This window comes from Mastigoproctus giganteus, chromosome 6, assembly GCF_048544385.1.
Source record: "Mastigoproctus giganteus isolate SK-2022 chromosome 6, ASM4854438v1, whole genome shotgun sequence".
Classification (NCBI taxonomy): domain Eukaryota; kingdom Metazoa; phylum Arthropoda; class Arachnida; order Uropygi; family Thelyphonidae; genus Mastigoproctus; species Mastigoproctus giganteus.
Window position 1 is genome coordinate 200,557,600 of NC_143580.1, and position 12,109 is coordinate 200,569,708.

The 12,109-nt window shown below is 37.9% G+C and overlaps 1 protein-coding gene across 3 annotated transcripts in view; it reads left to right on the forward strand.

The window, feature by feature from the left end:
- The window catches only part of LOC150084874 (SPARC-related modular calcium-binding protein 1-like), a 250,366-nt gene that overhangs the window by 83,545 nt on the left and 154,712 nt on the right, over positions 1 to 12,109 (forward strand). For all 3 annotated transcript variants that reach the window (XM_090375607.1, XM_090375609.1, XM_090375608.1), the window contains exon 2: positions 3,910 to 4,084. In XM_090375607.1, coding sequence (XP_090231733.1) covers positions 3,910 to 4,084 — 175 coding nt within the window. The remainder of the gene's footprint in view (positions 1 to 3,909; positions 4,085 to 12,109) is intronic.

Below are 12,109 nucleotides of genomic sequence, written 5' to 3' on the forward strand. Positions count from 1 at the left end.
ATCTACAGTACAGCCTAAATCACAGACATCTCCTCTTGTCCATTAATGCCGATAATATTCTTGTCACAACCACAACAGGCATTCCTCAAGGAGGTATTCTCTCCAGTGCTATATTTTTAGCATCTACAACCACTTCTACAAGAAAATCCAAATCTGCTGTCTTATGCCGATAATTCAAAGTCTGTGATGACATTTGCAAGGTTGGCCATGATGCTAATTTACAGATGTGCGGAATCATCAAGTATCTGAAAAAGTTCAATCTGACTATAAATTCAAATAGATCTGCTCATATAACTTATTCCTTATAGAAAAAACGAAACCACATAGAAATTAAAATTGCAGATGTTTCAGTTCCAAATGTATATGCTCACAGAGACCTAGGAGTTGTTTTTGACAAAAATCTTTTCTTTAATTCTCTCTATTTATATGTTAAAAAAATTCAAAAAGAAAAATGGCTAATCAAGCGAGAAACAGCAGCGATTCAAGACAAAAAAAAAAAAAAAGTCATAAATCATGTTCAAAGATGCATCTTTCCCATTCTATCTTGTTCCTCCGAAATCTAGTCTAGTGCTCCTCAAGTTACTGTCAAAAAATTCGTTGCCCTAGAGTATTGGGTTCTTGGATGGCTGAATAGTAAACTTCGTTTTCCGCATACAATATCCAGGCAACAGCTTTATGAAAACTTGAACATAAAGCCTTTGCAACGGATGATCAACGAGTCTGGAGTCATGTTTCTTGCAAAGTCAATTACCTCTGCAAGCGATTCACCAAACTTAGTCAACATAATAGCTCCCCCTCCAACAGAGAAAATTCAAGAAATCAACAACAATTCAAACCCAAACTCTCCAGACTCAAACAAATAGACAGGATGTTCCCCAATGCATCCCTTCACATCATAAATTATCACAACATTGATTGCAAGAGGTTGCGCAACTATGAAGCCTACAGGAGTCAGATTTCCAATCAAATGATGAGAAATAAAAACAGCAGCCTGACTGCAACCCAATAAATGCATCCGAGAGCCAAATGTGATGTTCTGCAATATATATTTTTTGATCATTATAATTCCTATTCATTGTTAATGTATATATCAATTCTTCTACGTATTTGTATTTATATTCATCTCCTTTATACTGACTTTATGCCCCTTGCCTAGTGCTGTGATGGGCTTGCTGTATTTGCAATAAATGAATATTTATTTATTTATATTATGGAGTAAATTATAGAAAATGCACTAGCTGATTTTTAATTTGCTTTTTCACTCTTTATAGCTTAGAGCAGGAGTCCCCAACATACGGCCCGCGGGCCGGATCAGGCTCGCCAGATGATTTCAATCAGCCCGCGAGACGATTTCATCCGCCTCGTCGAAATTTATTCTATAGAAATCTTTTTTAGAAAAGATTTCTTTTCCAAAAAAGAAATCTCGCATTTTCATCGGCTCTGTTAATAAATATTTTGATTCCAAAAACATCGAAAGACCTATGCAATTTCATTGTGTTATTCACCAGCAATCGTTGTGCGGTACATTTTTGTCTTCGAACTCAATCGTGTCGACTGTAATTAGTATTGCAAATTTTTATACCATCGTCAGTTTAAAATTTTCTTGGAGCAAATCGAAAGCGAATATGGCGATTTGTTGTACCATACGGAGGTACAATGGTTGAGTAGCAGTAATGTGTTAAAAAGATTTTTTCAACTCAGAACCGAAATAGACATAATCATGAGCGAAAAATTAAAACCGGTCCCAGAACTAACAGACTCTAAATGGTTATGGGAACTTACATTTTAAACAGATATTTGTGAACATTTGAATACATTGAATAAAAAACTCCAAAGTCGCGATCAACTTGTAAATGACTTGTACTACAATATTAAAGCATTTCAGACAAAATAAGAATTATTTAAAAATCAAATTGAACAAAATAATTTTTCCCATTTTTTGTGTTGTGAAAGTTTATATAATAATATCCCCAACTGTGATTTTTCTACCGACAATTTTGTCCGAAATTTTGAATTATTGATGATTTGTTGATTTCGAAAACAATAGAAACTTATTTACATTATTTCAGAATCCATTTGATGTAAATGTTTCACAAATAGATAAAGATCTACAATTAGAAATCACAGATCTTCAAAGTAACGATAACCTGAAAACATTATTGAAAAATGAAACATTAATTAACTTTTATAAAACTTTGACAGAAATGAATTTCCAGAATTAAAAAAAATAGCAAGAAGAATAATTTCTATTTTTGGTAACACTTACCTATGTGAACAAACATATTCAAAAATGAAATATATAAAATCCAAACATCGATCAAGAACGACAGATGAACAGTTGTAAGACTTTTTAAGATTGGGAACTTCTACTATTAAACCTAACATTTCAATTATTGCTAAATCAAAACAACTACAAGCATCTCATTGATTTGCTATTTCTGTAATATCAAATGTGATTATAACAATAAAAATTGTGATTTTTGATATTACTATGGCTTTATTTACAATAAATATCCCGTGTTTATATTTTTTTATAAACACGGGATATTTTTTCTATCTTGTACACCGCGTTTGACCTGGTGAAGTCGCTAAAATTGCGTTTTTGGTTCACAGTGCTTTTAGTCGTCAAAATTGCACCGACTCCGGCCCGCCATTTGTTATGAATTTTCTATGTGGCCCTCCGATGAAGAAGATTGGGGACCCCTGGCTTAGAGAATATCATTATAAATATTTGTAGTCTGGAATCATGCATTTTTAAATATTTTTTTAAAAAATAAAACAAGGTAGTGAATTAAATTATCCATGAAGTCTCATTATCAGGTGTTGGAATCATTAAGATTAATCGTCACACCTTTAACTCGCTGCGAATCATGGCGTTCGTTCAAGGCTATAAATCTCCTCGCTAATGTTGAATGGGTGGTTATAATCAGCGACACCTTGTTTCGGGTTTATCCTTGAGCTGTTTGTCCAGTGAGCTCTAATAGTCGTTTAAAGGGAAGGAAAGTTCCTTCCTTTAAACTAATCATTAAGTAAGCCTCGTGAAGTCAGAGAATCTGACATTTTTGTAAATAACAGTAAGCATCAAAATTCACTTAACAGGATGAAGTTAACAAAGGCTAATATTTACGAATAAGTCAATGAAAACGTTGCGTTATTCAAGAGGGAAACATCTGAATTTGTATAATTGCAAAATAAGTCAAAATGTAACAGTTCATTCATTTCTATGAAGAGAGAAGTGTGTTCAATATTTAATATTTACTTCTTTATGATGCGATAATTTTGTTTCGTAGAAATTTTAAAATGAAAAATTTACAAGTTAAATAACATTCTTTATATGCACAACACGCGTAAAAGCGTTATAACAACTTATAACGCTTATAACGCTTAAAAAAAATCCTTATTAAAAAATAAGGATTTTTTTTTCTGTTATAACAACTGCATCGGAAGTTCCAAGAGTTGGGCTATTTTCGGTCATCTTTTGTTATTATTTTAGTGTTGTTTATATACGAGAACACGTTTATAAAATTATACTGTAAGTTTATGCCTGTGGAAAGCAGTATGAGAAACAAGAGATCATTTAAATTAAATGTTAAAAATCGATTGCAAGAAAATAAAAATTTTAAATTTAAATTACAAGTTGCAAAATTAATTTGACTAGTATAATTAAAGTAAATAAAAATTGTAACAATTAGATACGAAACGTTGTTTATTTTTTTATTGAAATAAAATAAATAATAAAATATTTATTCTCAAAATAAATAAATATTCAGAACATTAAAAGTTCCGAACACTTAATTTGAGATAATTTTCGTACTTTATAATACGAGTACAACATTAATGGCATGTTAATATTCACTGGACTTTGGAAATTTTCGATAGATTAAAAATCCTTACTTTTCTCCTTTTCAGCAATTTCCTATTCTATCTAGTGACGGAAAGAACGTGTGCAAAATTGACTGCAGCGAAGAAAGATCTCGAACAGTGTGTGGAACGGATGGAAGGTCGTATTCTTCCAGGTGTGAGATTAACAAAGCCAAGTGCGAGGGTCATCCAGTAGAGTTTAAACACAACGGGAAATGCCCAGGTCAGTTCAACTGAGACACTTTTCCTTAATTAAGTTCTTGTTTATAGAGTTTGCAGTAAATCAAGAATACAAATTTTAATCGTATTTAGCAGTCACGGACTTGAACCCTGGTCCACTCAAAGAGCGCGTGCTACTGCACTCACGCTCTTGACCACTCGGCTACGTCAGGCCTTATTTAACACATGATTAGATAGCGTGTGTATTAAATAATATTTAATACTTATTTAATATTTATTTGTATGTATTAAATATTAAATAATATTTAATACACAATTGCGTTGACAATAGCTTCAAAAGAATGGGAGAAATCACTTTTCTTTTTGTTCCTTGTTTTTTTTTAAATCTTGTTCATGAAGCTCTCAATTCTGTTGTACCCGGATATTAGTTATGGTTATAATATAAGACTGCCGCCATTATCACCCGAAGTTCCGGGAACCTCCTGTGCTATTAATGGTTGCAGAATTGCCACTCTGTCATTAACAGTAATGGCCTCGGGAGAAAAGGCTACTCCATATTTCTTGATTTATTATTATCCCGCTTACCTCCGGGAAGAACTGGGAAGGATTCTACTGATTTAGTACGCAAACTCGGTGCTTTTGAACTTTACCGACATTAACAAGGGGAGGATGAATTATGTTTCCGTATTGAAACATATCTTGATCAGAACCTTTCCGAGAAGCAGAATTTCGACAGTCTGTTTCTCAGCTTGAGAACTGAGGCAAAATTCTGCTAACTCCTACAAATTCTGGGAGTTTAATTTGTGAGCAATTTTTCTTCTTCGCTAACTTACGAGAAAAATATGAACCAGCACATATTTTATCTAGTTCTCAGTGACAGTTATATTAATGGCTTGTTTACTGAACGAATGACAGGGTTCGAATCCAGTTATTAAGTCATAGACCCCGTACGTAGTGTGGCTGAAGCCATGAACATGGGGTTCCCTGTGGGCGAATGCCTTTTATAAAAGGCACGTTCGCCTGCTGTCTTTTAAGTATACCTCAAAGAAGTGACATTGCTATAGGTAGCGCTTACCAATATATTTAAGAAACAAGTAGCCCGCGATTCTAGGAACATAAAAATGAAATTTCTGTAGGACCTTTAAGTTAAAATATGTGCATTTTTTTTTCTGTTATAACTGCATTCATTTCACGATTAAATTGGACCTTTTATATGTGCGAGATAATGACCCCTTATTCTCTTTGGCAGCTTAGTCGGCCTATACATCGCCGTCTGCCACGTGTTTTGAGAGCTGTGGGTTCGAATCCAGACTGGAAGATTTCTGACCTCCTCTTCAGTGAAGACTGTGGTTAGTCGATCTCGAGCGGAGGGAGTAGAACTTTCCCCCCGTCGCTTTGACCAGTTAATATCTCTAATCAACACGTTGAGCCAATGAATATATTCATTCACGTTGTGCTATGGATGATCCTTGGCTTGTCATTAGCTCTTCCTTCTGTTACCAAACAGTTTTGAATATCGATAAAATTATTTCAGAAATGGTTTTATTTTGGTAACATTAGTAAGTGTCGCAATGCAATCTAGCAGACTTTGCTGCTCATAAAATGAACATCATAATGGTTTCCTTCCCCTCATTTCCAGAATCCTTGTATTGCACTGACCAATATATCTGTGTTTTCTGAGTATATACACGAACTATCCTAATATGAACAAATTTAATAAACTGCTTCTTTTCTTTTATTTACAAAATCATGCTAGATGAAGCTTAAACGAACTTCATATGATAAACGTCATAAGAGATATCTCTGCCACTAGCTCACTAACAAATCCGCTAGTGAAAGAATGGGATTTGTTGCCAGAGAATCTTATACACACGCTTATATCGACCATGTTTTACCGCTATCAGGCCTGTTTAGCCGTTCGAGGAGGACCATACACTGTACGGATGTCATGTGACCATATATTCGATCATCTTGTATCGACTTCTGTAATGTGCCCTTTTTGGCAATTCTTATACAACCCCTATAAATGCCCCTTATACTTCCGAAGTTTCTCTGAGTCCGAAGTTACTCGCTGTCTCCTCATTTCATCTTTATTCTATGATACACCACCATACCAAATTTTGTCCCGATTCATTTCACTGCACGAGTTATACCACGTTTTCTACGTGTTCTATTAATTTTATTGAGCAGTGTAGATGAGTGGTCCAACACTCATTAAAACTTCTCCTCGTCATTGCTAGCCAGAAACAAGGTTAAAAAGAGATTTTATGCTCTATATTTATTCATTAATTTATTTTAGATTCTGTGAACCTTCAACACGTTCTCCAAATCTGTCATGAAAACTGCACCGCATATAAAATTTATTTACTTCTACTCGTATTCTTGAAAGGGGAGTAACGACAATTTCTCATATATTGTAGTAAAAGTTAAAAATAGATTAGAAAATGCACTGAACTCCAATTCAAAACATTCCACCGAAAAAATAATTATACCTACATCAATACTATAATATATCATTAGAAATGAGGCTATCGCACAAAGGTTTATTATTTTCTGTGCAGACAGAGATATGAAAAATTACAGCCATTAGGACATGCATAAAGCAGACAACACAGCAAGGTGAAGAGACCCCCATACATGAAATAAAGACAAGAAGTAGGACAAGGCCTGCAATTCGTGCCCGGAGATGTTAGTCGAAAGGCAACAGAAAACTGTAATATGAGTTAAACTTATGGGAGAAAGAGGGGATAGACAGATAGTATCTACCTTAAGTCTGAATTAAAAAGTAATGCTAGTTACAAATATTTAGTAGTCAGGAAAATTATCAAGAGAGTGCGAGTTATCCCGAATTGAGCATAATTTAGTCCACTTTAAAATTATGGAACTGATTCCAGTTTCCGAAATCTTATTTTTAGATTGTAACGTGAGATGGGTTCGAATTGGTCCTTTTACCAGCTGCATTCAAATAGCAGCTGCTAAAATGTCTAATTCAAATAGTGACCAGACAGCAGCTGCATTCAAAATATGACAAGACCAGTTGCGCGCGCAGTTTAACCAATACAGAAGAATCCTAAAACGTAGCTGTATGTGTTTTATAAATACAACGCTTTCGTGGCTAGTGCATTCACATGCGGTCAAACACTCCTAATATTTCCTCATCATTATCCTCCTTGACAATATAGTAGGAATTTCCAATGTTCGCTTCAATCTAGCCGAGCTCAGGAATAGAGTTTTCCCCATGAGCTGTTCGGGGGTTTGACGTCTGTACAACATACCAAACGGCCTATATACACACACTTTTATAAACATAATACACAATGGAGCAGTGTTGGATAAGTCGCTGATGCCTCAAAAATCGTAACACCATCACAACAACAATCCCCATTATTAATCGAATAAAGAGTTATCCATTGAATTTTCTAGAGTTTATTCTTGTATATGTGCCTATGTCACACTTTCTTATGTTGATCGAAATTCTTTCTTGTTCTGACAAGGTGAACACATTCAAGGTGTCCTATATTATATTCGGATGAAAAGCCGGCGCCTGGGGGATTCCACTAATGTTATTATTGGAGTCCCCTAGGGTTTTGTGTTGGGCCCATTGTTGTTTTCTATATTTATCAATGATATTGATGAAGGCACATCAAGCTTAATGTCCAAATCTCCAAATGATACAAAGGTTGGCAGGGTGATTAATGACAGTATGCTAGTGCAACAGGATCTAGAAAAATTAGGCAGATGGCCTGAGAAATGGCAGTTGAAGTTTAACATTGATGAATGCAGAGTACTTCATATGGATAGCAGTAACGTACCAACTGTGTGGTACTACACTCACGGTAGTGGAAAATGAGAATGACCTGGGGGTAATTGTGCAGTCAAATATGTTCTCTGAGCACTGCAGATAGGCTGCCAGGACAGTGCTTGATGTTTTGTCAATGATATATAGGAATTTTACTAGCAGGAATAAGGAGATGATTATCTCATTACATAAGGCAATGATCAGACTGCATCTTGAGTATCGCATAGAGGTCTGTAGGCCTCATTTTTGGAAGGAAGTGGAGCTGCTGGAACGAGTACAGAGAAGGTAACGAGATTGGTGAGGGGAACAAAGGGGTGCTCTTACCAAGAAAGGCTTCAGTTTTGCAAATTGCTGCGTCTGGAGACCACGCATCTGCGAGATGATCTGATTGAGGTGTTGAAGGCTTTGAACGGATTGAGCAAGTTCAATGCTGATAGGATTCTTCCTCTTCTTAAGATCACACACCCATGAGGGGGGGAGGAATTCAAATTGAGGAAGGATGGATGCAGAATAGTTGTATGGAAGTTTGCCTTTAGTCAGTGGGTGGTTGATTGCTGGAATAAACTTCAATGTATTGTTGTGGAAGTTGATAGTTTAAATGAATTCCAGGTAGAACTAAGCAAACTATTGGAGGGAATGAATTAGGTGAAACGAGAAGTGTCTGGATTTTTTTTTTTGACTGATGCTCTGTAAGCTTGTTTTCTTGCATCATTTGCCACTGCTAATGCTAATCTGTTAATATGTTGATCCCCAGACCCTTTCGCTAACTTACAGCATGTTTTCAGTACAGAACAAATAGTAAAGAATCTAATGCTGAAGTTCTAAGATGCTGTTTTTACGATCTGGCGTTGTTGCGGTCATGTTCGTTGAGTTTGAAAATAAACGGAAGTGAAATTTTGTAGTTCAAACTTCCTCCAATAGATGACGGTACAGAGATTGCACGGTAGACTGACAGTCTGCAAGTAACAACCAGTTTCGTTAATAGCATTAACGTTCTGTGTCACAATTTTGCAATGGAGCAACGAACAAATATCAAATTTTGCTTTGAAATGGGAAAATCTGCAACAGAAACGTATGAAATGTTAAAAACTATTCATTATGATGAAAAATTAATTCGTACCAATGTGTTTGAATGATATAAGCAAGTCAGAGATGGACGCGAGAACATTTGCGATGACCCAAGAGGGCATCTGTTAATCTTTCGAAATGAGGACATAGTTGCAAAAGTTCGGGAAATTGTGGTAAGAGATCGTCATTTGACATTCAGAATGACGGCTGATGAGTTCGATATGAATAAGGAAACAATTCATCAAATTCTGCATGAAATTTTAGTTTTCGGAAAAGGAAGGTTTGTGCAAAATTCGTTCCACACAGTCTCACGGATGAACAGGAGCATCGAAAAGTGTCATCATACGAAGATTTCAACCAGACTTGTCAAGACAGTTCTAATTTCCACGATTACATTTTAACTGGAGATGACTACTGGGTATTTCAGTACGATCCAGAGACAAAGCGTCAGAGCATGCAATAGACTTCAAAATCATCAGCATGGCCCAGCAAGTTTGGTTTACAAAAGTCCAGAATCAAGGCGATGCAGATCATATTTTTGGACAAACAGACTGTTACCCACAAGGGGTTTGTACCTGAAGGGGAAGAGTCAATGCTACGTTTTACCTACAGGTGCTTCAACAACTATTGGAGCACATTTCTCGGGTGAAAACATAGTGGACACGGTATGCATCTGTCAGCGGTACCAGCGGTCCCCACGAAACCGTGTAAAAGTGCCACTGTGAAGAAGCAAAATCTACCAATCCAGATAAGGGTGTGAATAGTGTGAGTATCGTGAATATAGTGTTGTGTTGTTTGTGTTGTTCATTTGGCCATTTAATTACTGGAAGGCTCCCTCACCAGGAAGAGCCATTTCAGCATCCGTCCATGGCACGAGCAGCCGGGCTAGGTCATTACAGAGACGCCTGTCAGGATCTATCCCTCCTGCCAAGGAAGGAGGGAGAGGACCTAAGAAATAAAGAGAGGATACAGGTGGGGGATAAAAAGTGTTGAGAAATAGTGGGAACCACGGAGAGGGGGTTCCCTCAGGCGTGGAGATCAGAAGCTGCTAGTGGACGAACACCCTTGAGGAGGGTGAGTAAATACAGAAAACGAGAGAGGTGATGACAAAGATAGAATAGAAACAGGAGTGAGCGCCGAGCGATCGATAGAGAAAGTACTCCTTCCCCAAAAGAGGGAGAATACAGGCACAGAGAAATCCCAGTCAACATAGTGCATTAGCAATACAGGGTGTTTCAGTTAAACGTTTCAGAACTTCTAAGAGGGGGTAGGGTACATCCTGACAACTCGAAATCATATAGCAATGTGGGGGTCGGAAATGCTTTCCTGAAGCGGTGTTGTACACAGAAGCACCATAAAAAGAAAAGAGACCGTAAGTGAGAAATCGTTTTAATAATACATGAAAAGAAGCAAAAGGTACATGGATTAAAGTAAGTGTTCGAAGTTTCTTCAACCTCGTATTGCTTTCGCACAGTGGTACCTTGGAAAATGTGCTACAAATCCCCTTTTTCCTGCTGAAGTGTTGTTTTCCGATGAGGCATTCTTTACAAGGGAAGGAATTTTCAACACGCATAACGACCATATCTGGGCGGTCGAGAACCCGCATGCAATACGACGTCGTGCAGCACAGATTCGATTTTCGGTCAATGTATGGGCCGATATTATGGGAGATCACCTCATCGGACCTTACCTGTTACCGTGTCGTCTAACCGGACCTATCTACTTGATCTTTCTGCAGCAAGTATTGCCACAACTTTTGAGAGATGAACAGATTTCTGCATCGACGCAACAGACAATGTGGTTCCAACACGATGGAGCCCCTGCCCATTATAGCGGAGATGTTCGTAACTACCTGGATGTCACATTTGGTCAACAGTGGATCGGACGTGGTGGTCCCGTGAGTTGGTCAACAGTGGATCGGACGTGGTGGTCCCGTGCGTTGGCCTGCTCGGTCATCCGACCTATCATGTCTTGATTTTTATTTCTGGGATCATATGAAATCGCTAGTTTATGACACCCCTGTTGACAATGCTGAGGAGCTGGTTGCAAGAATCGCAGTAGCTGCCGAAGAAATTCGAAATTCGCCTGGAGTATTCCAGAATGTTCGGATGTCCATGCGTCGGAGATGTGAGGCGTGCATTGTAGCCCGTGGAAGAAACTTCGAACACTTACTTTAATCCATGTACCTTTTGCTTCTTTTCATGTATTATTAAAACGATTTCTCACTTACGGTCTCTTTTCTTTTTATGGTGCTTCTGTGTACAACACCGCTTCAGGAAAGCATTTCCGACCCCACATTGCTATATGATTTCGATTTGTCAGGATGTACTCTACCCCTCTTAGAAGTTCTGAAACGTTTAACTGAAACACCCTGTATAATCCTACCCCAAAGGGTTTGAAATGATCTTGAGGTTTTACGCCAGAGATTGGAAAAGACGGTTCAGGTGTAGCCCAGATGAACAGGGTAATCAGGAGCCGGTGGGATGACAGGAGTGGATGCAGTGACCAGAATGTTTTCTTCGCTTGAAGAGAGCTGTAAAAATTGTAGGAAGGCACTGAAAGCTTCCTTGTTTACAATCAGGAAATGAAGTTAATTAAGGTATTGAAGGTTGGTCTGAAGGAGGAGCTGTTGCCTGAGGTCAAGGTAAGCCACGCAGTCCTGCAGAAGATGAGCCAATTCTTCCTTCTCGCCACAGATGCGGGTGTCGTCCTCAACAATCCCAAACTGTTTTAGTCGGGCCTTGATGGAGCCATGGCCGGTCAGCAAGAATGTGGTTTCCAGTTCGGAGTAAACCAGGCCAAGCTGTGTTTGATTAAGACGCTGATGTCAGGTATGAATTTTCTGGTGGCTTTGCCTTTGCTTCCGGTGGACCAGCGGGACCGCCATAAGTTGGTAATTTTGGACCACAAGCTCTTCTTATCCATGGTATAGTTGTCCTCGGTAAGCGTGGAAATTCCCATGATGTTGGTTGGTACATTGGTCCTGGCCCCGTAGAGGAAGCCACAAAAGGCGTTGTAAAGACTCAGAGGGAAGTTACCAGAGATCACTTCGAGAGCTGGAGTGGAGGTGGTTCTGCATGCTCTGGTCATTCGAAGTAAGAAGAATCGCTGGATTTAGTTGAGTTTACTTGCAAAAGTTATCCTTTTCACCTTGAAGAACCAGACAGGGTCACCATAAAAAGTTATCGGAAAGAATACAGC